The sequence below is a fragment of the Mchenga conophoros genome, linkage group LG3 (assembly GCF_057382185.1).
Source record: "Mchenga conophoros isolate Kocher_MC1m ecotype Shallow Benthic linkage group LG3, M_conophoros_male_GT1.1, whole genome shotgun sequence".
Classification (NCBI taxonomy): Eukaryota; Metazoa; Chordata; class Actinopteri; order Cichliformes; family Cichlidae; genus Mchenga; species Mchenga conophoros.
The window spans coordinates 33239485-33260524 of record NC_140528.1 but is presented as its reverse complement, the minus strand read 5'-3'; the positions used below and the strand labels follow the sequence as shown (position 1 = coordinate 33260524).

Here is a 21040-nt window from a genome sequence, read left to right as displayed (position 1 = left end):
GAGGGAGAAAGAAGAGAAACATTTGATTCAAAATTCACTTTAAATTTCATTTTACAACGAGAGAAACAAGCGTCAGTAGTCTGAGGAGCTTGGAGAGAAAAGCGTCTGGACTTCTTTAAGTTTCTACTCATCACAGAAGCTTCTTCACCTCATCCTCAACACGGACCAAGGAATGAATACTGCACTTTTAGAAGAACTCCCTCCCCTGCAACCTCTTATCGTCAAAGGGACGGAGGTGGAGAGGGCAAACAGCCACAGATTCCTGGGACTGCAGGTTACGTCAGACCTGAGCTGGACTCTCAACACTACAGCAACTGTGAAAAAAGCCCAGCAAAGGCTTTATTTCATTCGGCTGCTCAGGAAAGCTGGCATGAACCACCACCCTCTCACCCAGGCCTGCAGAGGACTGATAGACAGCATCCTCACCGCAGGCATCACTGTCTGGTATGGAAACACTACACAGACAGAGAGGAAGGCTCTGCAGAGTCAGAAAGTCTGCAGAGAGGATTATGGGAACAACACTTGCATCCATGGACCTGCACATACAAAGCTGCACATGCAATCTCAGACACAACAGAGCGGACAGCAGCATCACACACAGAACACGATTCTTCAACAGCTTCTTCCCCACAACTGTCAGACTGACGGCAAACAAAAACACACTGAACACTTAAAATAACACAGCACTACTTAACCTCACTTTGAATGTATCATCGGTTCACTGACCATCGGGCAATACACTCACAACAGACTTGTGAAACAGATCTGTGGAACAAATGTGCAACACTGTGAGTGCGATAAGAGGTAGAGAACTACACACTCTCTGTACATTTTCTTCTTTTTCTTTGTATATAGAAAATAGTACGACTACCCTACTCCGGACTTCATTTCTATCCTTCTGCTTTTTCTGTCTTTATATTGTTAAAGTGTGATTTGACTTGGAAAGCTCTGCACAAGTATTCCACTGTGCATGGACTGTTGGTCCTGTGTGCAAATGTCAAAATAAAAATCTTGAACCTTCAGTTGTCAGAGTAACTGGTGGAGACCCAGCAACACACTCAGACACAAACTGGTTCATCTGAAACACAAACTGAACAACGTCGTGTCTGCTGTACAGTGCAGCGTCCAGATGAACAGGATCAACAGGATGAACATCTTTTTAACAGTCGTTACAAAGATGTGAAGTTGTTTGGCTGACACAGACAAACAGTATCCCACATTCTTGATTTTTAGCTCACAAACACGTCTTATAAGGACTTATTGATCCTGAAATGTTGGAGGTTTTAGCTCTTTAAACAGTAAAGTTACAGGAGGATACAGATAATTATCAGGAAAATGTCCTCGGTTTGTTAAAATGATCCCGTCCGATAACACACGAGAACAATAAATGTATAATTTTCTGTTGTAACCCACAAACTGAACGGTCACACTCATCTTTCATGTTGTCACTAAAACATCACTCCTTCCACGTCTAGTTGGTCGTGATGGAGGCGGAGTGCGTTGGGTCCGCTTTCCCTGCCCAGCCGATGTTCCTGACGCAGAGAAACAGATCCTGTTGGGGATCCCTACCTTGGCACAACACCTGCCATGGTCTTTGCACACTCACCACAGTAAATGCATCATGTTGTCAGCTTTACAGTATCATAGTCAGAGAAACTGGTCAGGCCGCTCTCTTCCAAATGTCTACACTTCACCCTTTTACTGTCAGTGGGCTCAGAGTCCATCTAATGTGGCTCATTATCTGATGCCGTCTGCAGACCAGTGTTAGACACTGAGAGGTTGATGGCTCCGTGTCAGAGCACCGGCCTTAACGAAAAAGTTATCAATCGTTCTTTTCATCTTTTCTCATTACCCACAGCTACATCCACTCCTATCACGCTGCTCACCTCTGCTGCGACGATTCAAACAGCCGGAAAGTAAATAATTTGGAGACGGTGCGTTTGTGTCACAGTGAACAGTGAAAACAGAGACTTTCTAAAACGATGATGCATGTTAGTCATGTGATGCAGGCATGTGACCAATTAAACAAAGATAGTGGAGAGCATTATACAGCAGCAGTTTTGACAGTCCTATTAAAGATGAATATCAGTCTGTACATGCTCCACAGAGCTTTTCTTCAAATTCTTTAATTCTCTCTCGCTTTTGCAACTTTGTACTTTTGTGTTACTCGCAGCAACAACTCCACCTCATTGTTAGTCCATTTTAAAACTCGGTGCTTTTCCTCCACCTCTGCTGCGACGATTCAAACAGCCGGAAAGTGAATAAGCGGCAGACAGAAATGAGACCGGTTGAATCGTCTTGCGTTTCACGCATGCGCAGGACTGGAACGTAAGCGTTTTCAGCCGTCTTAATGTGGACGCACAACTCTGTGAAAACGACTGAAAACACTAGTGTGGACGCGGAGCGCTGTTTTCAAGTCTATCCGGGCGAGTGTGGACGTAGCCTAAGTGGCACCATGGAGAAATGAGGTGGCGCTCTAGACCCTGATGAAGTGAACAGAGTGAAGATTTGTGTAGAAGCAGGAAGTGTGATCAGCTGCACTCACCACTGTTGCTGAGAGGAACCTGATGGACTCCAGTGAATCTTCTTTTAGAGACAAACAGGACTCGACTGCAGCTCTGCTGCTGCTCTCTCACACTTTCACTTCTGCAAAATGACGTTGAGCTTCTTGTTTTTCAGGTGTTGCTCCGCCTCTTCTTGCCTCTCCCTTTACAGGAATCAGCCGGTCTGTACTCAGTGACTGTGTGCAGCGGGTGGGAGGAGTGAGGAGTGGTGTGTGGGTAAAGTTCAAACAGTAATGACGGCCTCAGGTGATCAGGAGAAACTCACCTGGATTTCCTTTTTCCACAGCAGACTGAGAGCTTCAGGTGGACCCTGAAGGAGGTCTCAGACACAGGTGGTAAAAGTACACACAGTGTGTACTGAAGTAGAAGTACTACTGTTAAAAATACTCCAAGTACTGTTTCAACTTCTTTACTCAAGTAAAAGTAAAAAGTACTGGCTGTGAAATGAGAGTAAAAAGAGCTGATTGAAGAACATTTCTAACACGTGTTTATACAAAGCTAACTGAACCATGTGCTGCATCAACGTGATAATAAAATAATATTATTCACTTTGTTTCTGTCTAAATTTGAATTCTAATAAATATTTTAGCTTGAAATAAGTGAAAAAAATCTGCCAATGGAACAAGTTAACACTCACTATTTTTTCTCTGGTTTCAAGATTCACTGTCTTGAAAAAAGTTCATATCCGGTGGCGGACTCCCTCAGACATCGGTGCGTTGGTGGTTCTTTGTGTCCGGGGATGGGCGTCCAGGTACACACCGGCTCACTCCTTGGTGGGTGCTTATCGGGGCCTGGGGCTCGCTCGGGCCACTTCGGGGGTGGGGTGCCCTCGGCCTCTCGCCCTGGGGCTCGGTCACTCAGGCGCAGCTGGCTGCCGGCGGAGCAGCATGTTATTGGTCATGTTATCTGTGCTCCTTAGCTGTGTACTAGCTTGCTCATCGCCATTGTTTTGAATCAAAGGCAAGGTTGTTTCATTTCCTTTTTTTTTTTTTTTTTTTTTTTTTTTTTTTTTTTCTAAATGACATCAGAAACAGCAGTATGCGACATTACGTGATGGCAGAGCTTCAGTTCATCCTTTGTCTTTTTTTTTTTTTTTTTTTTTTTTTTTTTAATAAATAGGACAGGGGGAATGAATGAGAGAGAGAGAGGGGGAGAGAAAGAAAGAAAACCCAAAGGGGAGAAGAGACGGTGAGAAGGGGGGGGAAGAGAGAGAAAAAAAAAAAACTCCTGGGTCACCTGTATGGAGAAAAAAACAAACAAACAAACAAACAAAAACAAACAGAGGAGACAGCAAACAACAAAGAGCAACATAATAATAGAGAAAACAAAGCACCATCACAATAAACTAGCTAGTCATAGATATCAGTATTTACTAAGTAATAAACGATATTGTGCAGCACGCAAGATAGACAGCGCACAGTGTGCTTTGAGGCAGCAGCCAAGAAAGCTTTAGTCCGCGTCTGTGAATACCCATGTATGCATACCTGTGTGGATCAGCATGCTTGCATTCCAAAGGTTTCTCCATGTAATGATCTGCTAGGGAGTGTGGGGGGGTCACAGCCCCGTCCTCCAGGGTGTGAAGCGGGTATGGAGGAGATCAAAACTCCAGACATCCAGAGGCCCCCAGAACACAAGAGACCATGGAAGACCAACAGAGGGGCAGCCGCGCCACTGTCCCAGTAAGAGCTGAGGAGAGTCCCAGATGAGGGCTCGCCCAGCAGCCGCGGAGCAGAAGTCAGGGGGAGTTGCAGTGACGCGCCCGTGAGCTCCGCCGGCCCCCAGCTGCGCCTGAGTGACCGAGCCCTAGGCCGAGAGGCCGGGGGCACCCCACCTCCAAAGGGGCCCGAGCGAGCCCCAGGCCCCAGGCCCCGACAAGCGGCCGCCAAGGAGTGAACCGGTGTGCACCCGGACACCCACCCCCAGACACAAAGAACCACCAACACACCGACACCTGAGGGAGTCCGCCACCGGCAGGGGAAGTGGTGGTGGGTGGAGATAGGCCTCCAAACCTTGGAGGGCCTGAGGTGTCCCCAGAGAGGTGGCGTCTGATACCCAACCTGACATATAGACACAGACATACAGGCACACACAGACACAAACATCCATTCCCACCCTCATGCTCTCATATGCACTCACTCCACACTCAACCAACGTGGAGACAGACATAAAGAGACGCTGTACACACAATCACACTCCCCAAGCGTACTCTACAAACCGGGTCTAGGTACCCTTGCCCCTGGAGGGGGGAATTGCACCCAGACCCAGGTGGTGTTACCCTTTTCCCTGCGGTGGGGAGAGGCAGACCACCCCGACTCCGCAGCAGCAGGGAGGCCCCACACCCCAGACCGCAGTCGGACGGCCAACTCCTCCTCCTAGCCCCCCCGCTCCAGCAGGCCGCAGAGAATGGGGGTGGGAGAAGACTCCAAACCTCCCTCCACCCGCTCATTGTAGTGTTGATGCATATGTGTTCTAAGGTGCAATTAAAACCCAGGAGGGCATGGAGCTACCTGCCAAGGAGCAGCAGGTAAGCGCATAGTCCCTCCTGCTAACCCTCAATGACTAAGTGTATTTAAAATTGAGAGGTGGGCAACGACGTCAGGGGTGAGGTATACACCCTGATGGTGATTTGGACTCCGTGATTGTGCCCACCCCCAAGATCCTATATGTATGTGTAATGAGAGTGTGAATAATGTGAATGTCTAAGTTGTGGGATAAAATTGAGGCAGAGGCAGCCAGAAGGGGACAGGGGGGGGGGGGGGGGGGGTAGCCTCCTCTGCACCCTGGTGACATACCCCTACTCCAAGGCCCTGCATGTGTGGGTGGTTGTGGAGGAGCGGGAAGAGGGAGGCAGCTGGAGATGGGGAGGGAAGGAAGGGAGGGGCAGGTAACCCCTCCCTGGGGCCAGCTCCCCCGCTGACCCCAGTAGGCACTCCCACCCTCCGCGACCCGCCAGGGAAGGGGGGCCCAGGCCCATCAGACCGGGGCCCAGTGCAGTAGCGCCCCCCGGCTCCACAGAGCCCTGGACAGTCCACCCAACCCCACCACAGAGAAAACTGCACCCACCCCACCAACCACACATCTTCCAGACTACATAAGACGGTAAACGCCCAGGCTGAGATCTTCCTCCACCTCTCCTGTATCTCCCCCTCCTGCAGAGAGTTCCTGAGAGAAGAAAGCTCCTGCAAGATGTGACCATCCCCCCCACCAGTTGAAGAGCCCCCCAGGCGGCTCGATGCACCGGCGGCACCCTGCTCCAGGGCCGGGCCCCCATGCACCCACCCGCCCACAACCCCGGCAACACACCAACCAGGACCCGAGCCCCCGAGGCCCGGCCCGGGCCCCAGCCCAGAGACGGAGCGCCCCCAAAACCTCACGCCCATCCCGGACCCACCCAGGGGCAGCCAGGTTGCCAGGTCAGTAACCCACGTCCGTCAGCACAGACCCTCCCCTAGCCCCGCTGCACGCAGCCGCGAGGAAACAGTCACCTGAGAGCCAACAGAGCCCTCAACCGGACGTGACCGCTACCCCGGGTTGAGCCCCCCAAGGAAGATGCCTCCGGGGAACCCCCCGACGCCCTAAGCCTGTCCCTACCCCCTCACCAATCACAACAGTGAAGGCGGGACCAAACTATGACCCCCCAACCCCACTAGGTGATGGAGCTGATAAAAGGGGCCCAGAGCAATTGATCTAATGTGGTGGCAGAGGCTGTGTCAAGACTAATGTAATCTAATAGATAATTTCTATATTGGTTAGAATTAAGATTATTTTTATTTTTCCAGTTCATGAGGACTGTTTTCTTGGCTATGCATAGGGCAGTGAAGATCATATGGGCTATATTCTTTTCTGAAGTGACATTATCTAAGCTGCCCAACAAACACACTAAGGGGGAGGTTGGAATGTTACATTTCAGACACTTTGATAAGTCTTCACATATCTCGCGCCAAAACTTTTGCACTGGTGGACAGAACCAAAGAGCGTGGATGTAATTGTCTGGTGTATTGCCTTGACAGTGTGAGCAGTTGTTGGAAGATGTAAAGCCCATCTTTAACATCCGATGACCTGTATAGTGCACTCTATGAAGTATTTTGTATTGTATTAATTGCAGACTGGGATTTTTAATTAATTTAAAAGTTTTTAAGCAAATCTGAGACCAGAAGTTTTGGTCTAGGTTGACTGATAAATCTGCTTCCCACTTTGCAGTAGGAAGGGATATTGATTCATCTAATTTAGAAAGTGTTCTGTATATTTTAGATAATAATTTGGGGGATTTAAGAGTAAGAAAATGTGCCGCACTTAGTGGTGTTTGTAATTCAACTTGACTGAGGTTAAATTTCTTTTTTACTATGGATTTAATTTGTTGATATTCTAAAAACCTTGTCTTGTTGATCCCATATTGTTCAACTAGTCTGTCAAATGGAATAAATTCTGTTCCCTCTAATATATGTTCTAAGTATTTAATTCCTTTACAACTCCATTCTGGGAAATTAATCATATTATTGTTTTGTAATATGTCAGGGTTATTCCAGATAGGTGTACGTTTGCATGGGATTAATGAAGACTCCGTTATTTTTAGAAACTCCCACCATGCTGTTAGAGAAAAGCTGATGTTGATACTTTTAAAGCATTCATGTCTTTTGATGTTTGAGCTAATAAATGGTAGGTCTGAAATCTCTAGATCCTTGCATAGTGCCTGTTCAACATCTAGCCAGGGCTCAACTAAGAAGGTATGTTTTGACCATTCTGAGATGAACTGAAGCCTGTTGGCTAAGAAGTATTGGTGAAAATTAGGCAGATCTAATCCTCCTCTATCCTTGGTTCTTTGTAGCGTTTTTAAGCTAATACGCGGGGGTTTATCTTTCCAAAGGAATTTGGAAATATATGAATCCAGAGATCTGAACCAATCTTGTGATGGTTTGTTAGGGATCATCAAAAATAAGTAATTTATTTTTGGCAAGATCATCATTTTTATAGTGGCGACCCTTCCCATGAGTGATATGGGTAAAGATTTCCATCTAGTCAGATCGCCTTCTACTTTCTTTAGAAGTGGGATGTGGTTTAATTTTGTTAAGTCTGAAAGCTTAGGAGAGATATTAATACCTAAATATTTAATATTTCCGGATTGCAGTGGGGCAGAGGAAGAATTATGGAAGGAGCAGTTAATGGGGAGAACTGTAGATTTTGGCCAGTTAATTGAATAATCTGAAACTCTTGAAAACCAGTTTATTAAAGTAATTACCTCAGAGAGGTTGGTTTGTGTGTTTTGCAGAAAAAGCAACACATCATCCGCATAGAGACTGATTTTATGTTCTATGTTCTTACATTTTATGCCCTTAATTGTTGTAGCCTGTCTAAATGCTGCTGCTAGAGGTTCGATAAAAATTGCAAAAAGTGAGGGGGAGAGTGGGCATCCCTGTCTGGTGCCCCTCAGGAGACAGAAGCTGGGGGATGTCTGGTCATTTGTTCTGATACGAGCCGTTGGGGAATTGTATAATATTCTTATCCAGTTTATGAAAGAGTTTCCAAAACCAAATTTGTGTAAAGTTGCGAATAAAAATTTCCAATTAACTCTGTCAAATGCTTTTTCTGCATCTAGAGATAATATTATGGCTTCGATGTTTTTATCATATGAGTAGTCTATTAAATTAAGTAATCTACGAGTGTTTGTTGAGGAGTGCCGACCTTTTATGAAACCAGTTTGGTCAGGATGAATTAAGAGGGGGGTCATTTTCTCTAATCTCTTTGAGAGCGCTTTGCAGATTATTTTAAGGTCTACATTTAAAAGAGAAATTGGACGATAGCTTGAGGGAAATAAAGGGTCTTTGCCTGGTTTTAGCAGGAGACTAATGTTGGCAGAATTCATATTTGGTGGTAGTCTGCCCTTTTCCTCGATTTCCTGCAACATGCTGTGGAATACTGGTGCCAAAATTGACCAGAATTCTTTGTAGAATTCTGCAGGGAAGCCGTCTGGACCTGGAGCCTTATTATTAGGCATACTTATCAGGGCTTCCTGGAGTTCACTTGGCGTCAGTGGCGAATCCAGTTCCATTGCTTGACTGTCTAGTAATTTTGGAAGAGTTACGTTGTCAAGAAACAGATCAATTTCATTTTTAGATGGGTTTATTTGTGGTGAGTATAAAGTTTCATAGAAATCCCTAAAAATGTTGTTTATTCTTCCAGGATCATATATTGTGTTCCCCGATAAATCTTTAGCAGCACATATAGTTGTTTTTTCTTTATTTATTTTTAGCTGGTTAGCTAGAAATCGACCTGATTTGTTACTGTGTTCAAAATTCTGCAAGCGAAGTCTTTGTATAAGGAATTGTGTTTTTTTATTAATAGTTTCATTTAATTCTAGTTTTGTTTTGCATATTTTGTTCAATGTTTCCTGATCTTGGTGGGACGCGTAGGCTTCTTCTAGTGATTTGATGTTTTTTTCTAATTCCTGAATATTTTTGTTTTCTTCTTTCTTTTTGTGTGATGAGAAAGAAATTATTTTACCTCTCATCACAGCTTTCCCTGCTTCCCATAGAACAGAAGCAGATATTCCGGGAGTGTCATTAAAGTCTAAATATGAAGTCCATTCCTTTTTAAAGTATTTAATAAAGTCTTCATCTTTAAGTAGTGATATATTAAATCTCCAGTTTTTACTTGGCGTAGTATTATTCTTGTGCATTAGTGTTAAAGATACAGGAGCATGATCGCTGACAGCTATAGGATGAATCTCAGTGTCTGAAATGTCACACAGCAGTGAGCTGCTGACCAAAAAATAATCCAGACGAGAGTAAGAGTGATGAACATGCGAGAAAAAAGTATATTCCTTACTGGTGGGGTGAAGAGAGCGCCATGCATCGCAAAGACCAAAGTCGCTCATATACTGTTTGATTATATTTGTGGACTGCCAATTACGCTGAGTTCCTGTTGTGTTGAGCCTATCCATTTCTTCATTTAGTCCAAGGTTGAGGTCACCGCCAAGAATGAGTGTGCAATCAAGGTGTTCAGAGAGTGCACTAAAAAAAACCGTGGAAGAATGAGGGTTCATCAACATTTGGACCATATATACTAACAATACATAGTTTTTTGTTCAATATTGATAGTTTAATAATTAGAAATCTGCCCTCTGGATCTATAACTGTATCGAGTACTGTAAAATTAACATTTTTATGTATTAAAATTGCTACTCCCCGTTGTCTAGAATTATAACCGGCTGCAAACACGTTAGGAAACTCAGGTGTTTTAAGTTCATTTAAACCTGTGACAGGTTTGTGAGTTTCTTGTAATAAAACAACATCTGCCTGTAGTTTTTTAAGCTGGTTAAATATTTGTAACCTCTTTCCTCTGGTGCCAGCTCCATTTACATTCCATGTGACAAACCTCAGCATGCCCTTAATTGTGCGTGTATGTTTAATGATGTATGCTGGGTGTTTCGTTTAGACAGGTGGAGAGAATATGGAAACATCCCTTGTTTGTAAATAGAAAGAGAAAAAGAAGTGTGGTGAGAGACTCCATAAGTCTGACTATGTGTGTGAATATTCACTAATATGAACAAGCGTGGCTTGCTTATGTGTCCTGTAAGTCTGTGCGTGCTGTGAGGCTGTTGTGAATGTGCTGCCGTTGAGCTGATGTGTTTGCGTGATCGTGTTGTGAAAATATGGAGAAATAGAGGGTGTTGTTTGTAGGTGAGTGGGGAAGTAGGTGACCACAGCAGTGAAAGACAAGAGAAAGAAAGAAACCACATGAACTGTGAGCGACAACAAAAAAAAGAAACGAAACGGAAACATTCCAATTAAAGCAATGACGGAGGGTGACGGTGTTATATCTGCTATGACATCCTACTGATATTACTAGGTTAAACACATTTTAAAGGAGAAAGTGTGAATGAATAAGAAAAGAGTGTAGCGGGTTCTTATCTGGAGTGCAGTCAGTATAACCACGGTGTGGTGCCGGGGTCGCGGTACAGCTGTCCGTCCACGTAGAGCCGGTCCACAGCGATGACAGCACGGGAGCCTTTCTGGATAAAGCTACGTCGAACTGGGAACAGGACCTTGCGTCGTTCCAGGATCTCTTTGGGGAACTGGTCGTTCACGCTGAAGTCCGTTCCTTTCAGCTCTCTGCCGCGACTCTTCACCTGTTCCTTCTGTTTGAATTGACTGAATTTGGCCACAATAGGCCGTGGTCTCCCGGTCCGCGACCGCGCGCCCCCCAAGCGATGTACTCTATCGAAGTCGATGTTCTTTACGGTGTCCTCCGGCAGCTTCAGGTGGATTTTAATGAAGTTTTTCACCGTTGCCTCTGCGTCCTCTCCGGCAGTTTCTGGAATACCAGAAAACACAAGATTATCTCTCATGCTACGGGCTTGTAGATCGATAACGGACTCTTTTATTTTTTTATTTTCAATGTTTAGCTGGGTCACGTTATCGGTGAGAGATTTAACCGACTCCCGTAGCGTGGCATTTTCAGCGGCAAGCGTTTCCACCTGCCGCTGGCTGAATTCCAGGGATTCTCTCAGAGATTTAAATTCCCGGTGTAAAATCTCCACCAGGGACAGCCTCGCATCGAAACTGGACAATCGCTTGTCGATTGACTCCAGGATTTCTGCGATGTCTTTGCCGGCAGGCGATGTTGTACCGGGGGAGTCTGCCTGGCGACTTCTCTTCGATGACGGCGTCTCGATTTTGGCCGGGGAAGATGCACTCTGGGCCTTATGCATTACTAAATCTTGAAAACAGCGGTCGATGTAATCTTGGAGAGCGTCTAAACTCTCCCCGTTGTCCTCCAGGGTGTTAGAGATGATAAAACAGATGTTGTTAGTTATATGACAATTGATTAGTATATTTGGTAATACTGAAGCTTGGAAAACCTTTGTTAAACTCTATGCTACCATTTGCTTTTTCTCCGCCAAAATCTCCGGCGTCTGACGTCACCTACAACATCACTTCCGTCACTTACCTCCTCACTCTCACTTACCTCCTCACTTGCTTGAGGTTTTTTCATTTCCACAAAGTCCATTTACCTCCATGTTTACTTCTAAGCGATGAATTTTTGTCTCCAGTACTGCAATCTTCTGCAGGAGGCTGTGGTAGTCATCTGTGGAGAGGGAAGGCATCTTGTTGCTAGTTAGCCTAGCGGTTAGCCCCTTTCCAGGCTATTGAGGCTGTTCGGTGCCCAGACGCTGTAATCAGGCTTCAGCTGTGTCTAGGCCACAGACACACGGAGCGCTGAGGATAAGGTAACTATAAAAATGTTGCTGTTTCTGTTAAGAACACTTTAGTCCTAATGATCTATAAGTGTCCAGAAGCTATCGCAGGTAAGCTCATAAGGAAAAAAGGGAAAAAATCAGCAGAAAAATCAATAAAAATCAATAAAAGAAGCAAAGCATTTAAAGAGCAAAGAGATGAAGCGTCCACACTCACAAAAGGGGAGGACCAAAGAAGGCAAGAAGTTATTCAAGGACAGCCCTTCATTGCAGATTTTAAAAGCAGATGGCCAGTTCTGTTCACCGAGAAAGAGGTGCATGTCCTATATGTCTAACTTTTAGAGTGTTTATGGTTGACCAGTTATTTCTTGCTTCACTAATATTGACATAACATAGTGATAAAACAGCTAATAATTCCTGGTATGTCCTTCCTCTGGTGCATATTATAAGTGCATTGTTCATGTTTTTCAGATTGACAAGGAATTCCTGCGCATATCGACAGTACCGCTGCTATCTAGATTCTTTTATGAGCTAGACTTGTACACTCCACGCATGATGGAGCTCTTTCGAGGCAAAGGTGGGGTGGCTGGCAGAAAAATGAGACTCATCATGGTGGCCATCTCCAAGGTGGGTTAGATCTGTGCTTAAGAACTTTTTATGCCCATAATCTGGCAATTTTATGAGCAAAGATATCTATACATATGGTAGGCAAAAGTGCTAAGAGGTTTTCATATTTTATACAAATTATATAAGCAACAGTCTTATATTAATAAGTAATTGATAAAATCGTATGGTTAATTTTGATCAAAATGAAAAAAAAAAAAACCCCAAAAAAACCATTAGTGTTTAGTTTCCTCATTTTGTGTCTGATTTGGTTTAGACAGATGTTTTGAGGTGGCTGTAGCTCAGGTGGTAGAGCAGGTCAGCTACTAACCAGAAGCTTGGCGGTTTGGTCCCAAGCTCCTCCAGTGTGCATGCCAAATATCCTTGGGTAAGATACTAACCCCAAGTTGCTCACCGATGCATTCATCGGAGTTTGAATGTGTATGAATGTTAGACAGTAAGCACTAAACCCGGTGGCGCCAGTGTTCGACAGCCTCGACCTCTGTCAGTGCGCCCCAGGGTGGCTGTGGCTACAATGCAGCTTACCATCACCAGTGTGTGAATGTGTGGATGACTGGATATGTAAAGCGCTTTGGGGTCCTTAGGGACTAGTAAAGCGCTATATAAATACAGGCCATTTAAACAGTTTAGAAAAAGTGATTGGGTGAATGAATTGTTGTATAAAGGCAGCTTTGAGTGCTCCGAGTAGAAAAACGCTATATAAGAACCAGTCTATTTACCATGTGGCCTTTTGGACTCTTCCAAACTAAGTATTCCTTTTTCAAACTGCTGCCTAAAAGCTAAATATTGTCATTATGGATTCCCTTTTTTCTTAGGATGACACAATACATACAAGACGAGCATGCATCCTGAAGTCCTTGTGTGTCTACCTGAATGAAGACCATGAGAAACTTGTGAAGGAATATACGGTCAGTTACATTCACAAGTTGTTCTGTGTTATGTAATTTGCTCCAGGAGTTATGGGTAATTTCGATATATGAAATGGTAAAATGTGACACCACGTGTGAATAAAAGATATTGCAATTGGTCCTTGTTTTGTTTCATGTCAAATTTCTGAGGTGTGAAACCAGAGACATAGAATTTAGTAAATATATCAGCTGTCACGGTCCGGGTCAGCGGCCGTGTGAAGAGTGGAAGGAGGACTCAAACGCAGCACTTATTCAGACGTGAGGGTGATTTATTGACAATACCAAACATAAAGTGGAGATGGCAAAACTGAACTAAGGACGAACTAAACTGGGAGAAACTACACAAAGGAGTGGCAAACCTGAACATGAAGGGAGAACAGCAGGGAGAGCACGCAGGGGATTTCACAGGGTATGAACACAGACGACGCGACGAGGAACAGAGGCAAACACACACTATAAATACACAGAGAGACACTGGGAAATCACACACAGGTGGGAGACACAGCTGGACCTGATTAACCTGACGAGACAGGGGAACACTAACACCAGGGACCAATAGAGGGAGCACAAACCCAGAACCCAGTATCTAAAATCCCAAAACACAAACCATCCCAACACAGCCCATGAATAATAACAATAAGGAACACAAACACAAAGTCACTGAGTCATGGACGCAGGACCATGACATCAGCATATTCACGCTGATTGCTGAATTCCTTTTTTTTTTTTTTCATATCTAGACTCAAACAAATGTATTATTATATTTTACGTCACAGAACACTGAGGCCAACACTGAAGCCATGGAACAAACTGTGATGGGAGTGTATGTCATACATCAGGAGGGTGCGGAGCCTGGAGATGACCCAGAGAACATCGGTGTCCTGATTGAAGGCGTGGAGGTTCTCACTGGTTTGAGGAGCATTGCAATTGCTTGTGCTCTGTTATTTGGACTGATATACTGTCTGAACCTAAGCTACCCACCGGAGCTCAAATGCACTTTTGAAGTCTTGCAAAAGATTATCATGAAGCTGGATGGACAGAGGTTGTCATCCAAGGCACAGTTCCTAAAAAACAAGCTAATGGGGTGAATGAGCTTGAAACAGACTCAGGCAAGCCAGATATTTTTTTTCAAGGTTTCTGCAATGCAAATATTGCATTGAACATAGTTTTATGTTCATATAAACTATGTGGTTTGCTCTGTGACTATTATACAAAGATTGTTCGTTCATAACTTAAAGTCTTATACACTTGAAGTGTAAACACTGATTTTTGCCAGATGGCAATTGTTACAAAGGCAAATGCACACTGGTTTTCACAAATTGTTTGAGTGGAGCAGTTATACTCAAAATTGAATGTTTTCTCCACACGTTAAATAGCATAAAGTCACTATTAATGGATACAGCCTGATTAAATGGAGGACTAATGTATGCAAGCAACATAGTAATGATGTAATGTTATAGTAATGTTGAATGTTATGTCTGAGCTTTAAATTGTGTTAAAATTCATATTGTTGTTTGCAATGCATATTTTACTACATTTTACGAAAGTTGCTTTGGGGATAATATTTTTTGTCTGCAAACTATTCAACAGACTTATTTCATTTTTATTATTAGGGTTATTTTATTGTATTTTTTCTTTCAGTCAGCATGTCTTCATCTGGAAGTTCTGTGGTCTTAGTATGAGATGGTTAAAGGGGAGAAAGCTAGGCTGAACTGGGATCCTGCCAACTGTTTTAAGAATGTTCAAGCAAAATAAAAGAGATGGTTTTGCAAGTTATCATTTATGTATGTTTCATTAATTTAATTAAAAGTAATGTTTACATAAGCAATACAAACACTAACTGAAACATGATTGGTGTAAGTACTACAGACATAAATTACATTTGTTCATTCAACAAGATTAACATTGGTGTAACAAACAAATATTTTACTAGTTCATGTAACAAGACTGACTTTTGATGTGCCAAGGTGTTTAAACAATATAACATGAATTTTAATTACACTAACTTGGTACAAACATGTTAACTGAATAAAAATCAAATTAACTGAATGTTAATGTTTAAATTATGTTACACTTACAAACACATTTAGTGTTGAAACAACACAATCAAGATGGATTGATATAACATGATTAGATGGAATATAGGTGGCAAGATGAAATTAAGTTCATCCAATGAATTATTTTTTTGAGTGCATCGATCGGCTTAAGCACACATGTGCAGCCGAGTCCAACCTCAAACTCCACAAAATTGCCTCAAATAGTTTCTTAGTCATGCAAGCCTACACCCGGTGTGGAGTTCTCTCCGTATGTAATAGTATCTTCAACCTCTTGTATACTCTGAGTGGAAAACAGTTAAAACATAAACATGTTTAATGAATACCTTTCATAACTTGAAATGCAAATAGAAATTATACATTTTTAAAAATGATGCAAACAACAAAGTAAAATGTTGCTATTTACCCCAAAATGCAGCCAAGGCCTCAGATTTTTTGCACAATCATTTCAAACTATTTACAGAACAATCAGGTGTGTTGCATCAAATAAGAAGGCACACAAAGTATTCATGCAACTCCCAAAGAATAGGTCCTGTCCACTATAAAACAGAGGAGAACACCACAAGGTCTGACAGCAGGAGCACCTGTGACATTCACTAGTATAACTCACAAAAACCCAATAACTGCATAACACACTAACTACAGCCTCCAAACACACTAAACGTCACTAATCTCTCACATGTGAAAACTCGCTCTCTCTCTCTCATTGGTGTCACTCCTAAAACTTCTCCCTCTTCCTAAACAACCAAACGCCTCATGTTGCCATATCATTTTTTGATTGGTGGACATGGTACACTTCAACATGAATAAGGAAGGGAAGTGGTGCTTTTTCTTTTTCACTCGCAAGCGGAGAGCGTTTGCTAGCGCTGTCCTTAGAAAACGCAGTTGCTGAGGCGGCTGAGGTCATTTGGAGTCCAGGGAGCGCTTTGAAGACCTTCTGTGACTCTTTGGTGGCATCTGTCATTTTTTACAGTGTTGTATGTTGGTACCTCAGGTCCCACATCTCCAGATTCACTAACAGCTTCTTCCACCTGGGCCATTCGGACATTTAACAAACACCATGTCCCCTCTGTTCTAACTCTGCTGTGATCCCAACAACCTACATGTAAAGGTCGCCCAAACTAATAAAATTGTCAGGGATTATAGTGGAGAGAGAAAACAGGCGGCTCCCACCCTCTATCTGAACATCAGTTTTGAGTGGCTATACAGTATATCTGCAGAGATACGGGCAGTACAGGTGCAGCAGTTAGGTATTAAGAAATAAAAAAGAAAAGAAAAACATAAAATGAATTCATATTCAATTTCCACATTTACTAAAAGCAAACAATGTAATGATATTAAAGTAACTCCCTGATGGATGACATGAGCAATGAATAGCTTCACTGATTTTATTAGGTTCTATTTGAGTCTCAATCTGCTGCTGTTTGAAGCTCATCACCAGAAAAACAACAAAACATACAAACTCTGAGGGAAATGACCAAAACAGTCTCCAGTCTTTTGTTAGACTCTGTGTTTATAGTGGAAAATTTGCTCTTATTAAAGGAAGTGAAGGCTACATAAAGGGCAGATTAGAAAAACGTGTGGTGAGTGCAACTAGCAGCTGTGGTTTCCTGAATGAACGTCGATGTTCAAAGAAACGAGGTTACTACACCGGGGGACCCCATCCTTGGGGTGGACCCATTTTTGTTTTAGCGTGTTTTGGGGTTTAAAAGCCACAGAGACGCGGTGCTTAGGAAAAATGCATTTCAGCTGTGCTGATGCTCCTGACACGTATAAGACTGGGGAAACCTGCATTCAGCTGGACCTGAAAAACACTATGTCCAGATAAACACAATCAACTTTTGGAGAAAAATAAAAGATTCTTCATCAGACTAACAACTAAAAACATGACACTTACCTTAACAGTATGGGCTACATCAAATATATTCAAGACCGACAACAACACTTCTCACTGCTGCTAATTTTAACAAAACTAAACAAAAAGTAGAAAAAGGCAATTCACCAAGTCTTGAAAAGTAAAACTGAAAAATAGAAACACAGAATAAAGCATCCATCCAGATCTTTACCACCAACAACATAAAATCTACCTTAATTAAATGGCCAAATTCTCCAATAAATTAGCAATAATAAAGTAAGAAAAAATAAGACATTCAATTTATGGACGCTCAAATTAACAGAGCGACATTAAACGCACCTCATTGCCTGCCGTAGCGTTCTTCGCAGCTGCACTTCACCTCAAAGGTCGGTTAATACATCGGATTGAACTTAACCAAAGTCCAATTAAAGGAAAATAAATGTTTCTAACAAATACAATGAAGAAGATTAAAATAATTCACTGTCAGTTACTGTCGCTGTGAGTTTGACGAGGTCAGCTGCTTCATTTGGTTCTGCCTAAAGTTCTCTCAGTGATCCAGTGTTTATATGATAAGATACGTGTTTAATGCAGAGAGTTGGAATTACAAGTTGGTAAGAAGCTTTTTAACAAAGGTTTGATTTAAGCTTTAAGTTCAAAGGTGAAAGAAATTTCACGTTTGATGAAGGAAGATCAAGGCTAACAAGGACATGGGTCAAAGGTCAAAATAAGGTAAGGTGAGAAAATATAATAGATATATATAATCAATCAATAAGGTGAAAATATCAGATAAAAGGGTTTATTTGGTTATAAGGAATAAAGAGGTCAAAGGTCAAAACAAGAGTACTGTTAAGTTAAAATTAAAGGGTCAAAGGTCAGATTAAACAGGTTACACAGAAAGGATCGGCAAAACTTAAACAAGGATAAAGAAATAATACATTAAACAAGGAAATAAATTAAAAGTCTGAGTTAATGAGAAATTAAACGTTTAAATCAGGTTAAGAGTTAAATTTTAAGCTTTTCTTAGTTAAACTAAATAAAATAATCAGAATAAACGATTGGAGGAAAAAAGCAAAGATGTTGTGATCAAATAGTTTGTACGGCAGAAAGAAAAACATGTTTCAGTAGATTGTATGTTGGAAACCACAGTAGACACAGTAGACTCAAATCATTGTTACTGAGGAATTCTGCCTTAAACAGTAAAGTGTTCTTTAACAGTGTGTGTGTGTCTGCAGCTGTTGTGTTGTTGCTGCATCGTTGCCTCAGGGGGAAAGTTGTGTGTGTGTTATGCAGACTAGCAGAGACTGCAGCTGTCAGCAGCCACACACACTTTCTATTCTTCAAATCAAATCACAGTGAAACATGTTCACTGACAGCTCAGCTTCAGCATCGTCTTCATGCTGTGACTGCAGCCGTTCAACTCTGTTTGTCTTTAACCCAAATCATCACAACATGCAAATATAATCATCAAAATGATGTGACTGGAAGGATGCAGCAGTCTGTGCTCCACCTTTCTCCTCCACACCTGCAGGTGGAGAACATGGATGCATGAATCTCTACAGAGTTCTTTGAATATTATCCGTCTCATCAGTTTTCAGTGAACAAAACTCCTCACAGAGCCAAAATAAGCAGTTTGTATCCAACATAACTCAGCTGGACTCTGATGCTCCGTATAACAGCCACACATGAGTCTGGATTCACTCAAAGCATTGAACAAACTTTATTGGAAATGAAGCTTTTGGACATTTGTTCTCTGATATTTGCTCTTCAGCTCGAGTCTCCATCAGTGGGAACATTTCCTGATTCAACTTTTCTTCTGTTCAAATCAAACTCCATGAGAATCAAAGTGTGAATCAGAGTCCTGATGATCAGATTCTATAGAAACATGGAGACTGTAGAGGATTTACACTCAATGTGTTCATTTGTTCCCTTAAATCAGAATCAAAATAGAAATCAATTTCTCCCAAGTCAAGTTCTTCCAATGAAATCAGGGATCGATTAATGTTATTGACAGGACAGATGATCAGAGGTGCAGAGTTTTTACCTCCATCATTGAAACTGGGACTGAAGAATGGGTGGAGTTTGTGAGTGAAGGAGCAGCCAGTAAAGGAGTAGATCAGAGCTGCAGCACCTACATCATAAAAGGAGACCAGACCCTCCTCATAATCCACAAACACCCCCACCTTCTCAGGACCAGGATGGAGACAGAGGGGGACTGAAGGACCAGCAAGAGCTTCATACTCATTTCCATTTCTCAGCCACACAGTCCAGAAACCATCCTGAGGACTCAGTGTGATTTTTCCCTTCCTGTTGATCGACTCTGTGGCCACTCCTAAAGTCCACTCAGTCTTTCCTTTAACCTGAACCTCAAAGTAAAATCTGCCTGAAGAGAAACTCTGCTCTCCTAAAACCATAACACACTGAGAAAATCTCTCTCGGGGGTTCGATTCCCCTGAACAGCTACCCTGAGGTACCCCTGAGCAAGGTACCGTCCCTACACACTGCTCCCCGGGCGCCCAATGGCTGCCCACTGCTTCACTGAGTGAATGGGTTAAATGCAGAGAGCGATTTTGCCGACGGGTATGAATACCGTACAACCTCCTCTTTCTTCTATGATAAACTTGTTTTCCATCATCAGACAGGATGAGTTCAGGATGAGCTGTATCAGGATCCAGAGTCACATCCACCTCATGCTGCTGCACCCTCTGCAGCTCAGCCTCTAACAGCTTCTTCCTGATTGTCTCCTCCAGCTGAGCCACAGCTCTCCCCACAGTCCCCTCATATGATGGTGGATGAACTCTGACCTCTGTCCAGTCCTTGCTGGGTGGAGCAGCTTTCAGGGAGGAGAAGCTTTGGAGGAGGTGGAGGTGGTCTTCAGAGCGTGAGAGCTGCTCCACCTCAGAGCTTCTCTCCATCAGCTCAGAGATTTCCTGTTCCAGATCTTTGATGAGACCTTCAGCCTGTTTCTCTGTAGCTTCCTGTTTGTCTTCGATCTCCTTCATGAGCTCCTTCAGGCGTCTCTCAACAGACTCCATCAGAGCCGTGAGGACCTGAACACCTTCTGCTTTCTGTCTGTCTGCAGCATCTTTACTCATCTTCACCGACTCTGTGATCTCCTGAATCTTCAGTCGTCTCTTCTGGATCATCTTCTGAATCTCAGCCTCTGTCTTCTCCAGCTCTGCCTTCTTTCCTTCATATTCTTCTCTCAGAGGAACAAACTCGTGGTTCTTGTGGTCTAAAACAGAGCAGAGCACGCAGACACATGTCTGGTCGGTCTTACAGAACAGCTGCAGAAGGTTATCGTGCTTCGTGCACATCCTGCCTTCCAGGTTCTCCACAGCATCAACCAGCTGATGTCTTTTCAGACGTTTCACTGTCAGATGAGGCTCCAGGTGAGTCTGACAGTAGGAGGTCTGACACACCAGGCAGGATTTCAGGGCCTTCAGTCTGGTTCCAGTGCAGACGTCACAGGGAACTTCTCCTGGTTTGGCAGCTTGTTGCTCTGAGCTGCTGCTGCTGGCTTTCTGCTGAGCTTCACGTCTGAACTGAGCAACCATCTCAGAGAACAAAGTGTTGATCTTCAGCTGAGGTCGAGTGTAGAAAGGCTCTTTACACATGGGACACTGACAGCTCTGACTCATGTCCCAGTGCTGACTGATGCAGGTTTTGCAGAAGTTGTGTCCACATGGTGTAGAGACTGGATCAGTGAACACATCCAGACAGATGGAGCACAGAAACTGATCTTCAGATCGCAGATTGCTGGCAGCAGACATGTCTGCACTCTGAGGGAGAAAGAAGAGAAACATTTGATTCAAAATTCACTTTAAATTTCATTTTTACAAAGA

The 21040-nt window shown here is 43.2% G+C and overlaps 1 protein-coding gene across 1 annotated transcript; it reads right to left on the bottom strand.

Moving 5' to 3' along the window:
• Nucleotides 1–18977: 18977 nt before the first annotated feature.
• Nucleotides 18978–21040, bottom strand: LOC146578253 (E3 ubiquitin-protein ligase TRIM21-like). Its single transcript, XM_085268527.1, has 2 exons — nt 19841–21040; nt 18978–19636 (listed from the first exon to the last, which is right to left on the bottom strand). Exons 1-2 carry the CDS (start codon nt 20999–21001, stop codon nt 19064–19066), a joined length of 1734 nt encoding a protein of 577 aa, XP_085124653.1. The 5' UTR covers nt 21002–21040; the 3' UTR covers nt 18978–19063.

Excerpts from the sequence above, each read along its gene's own strand:
- LOC146578253 (XM_085268527.1), bottom strand. The coding sequence starts at position 21,001 with ATGTTTCTCTTCTTTCTCCCTCAGAGTGCAGACATGTCTGCTGCCAGC. Across the intron at positions 19,637-19,840 it reads ATACAGCTCATCCTGAACTC|CCCCGAGAGAGATTTTCTCA; the intron begins ATCCTGTCTGAT and ends GGGGAATCGAAC.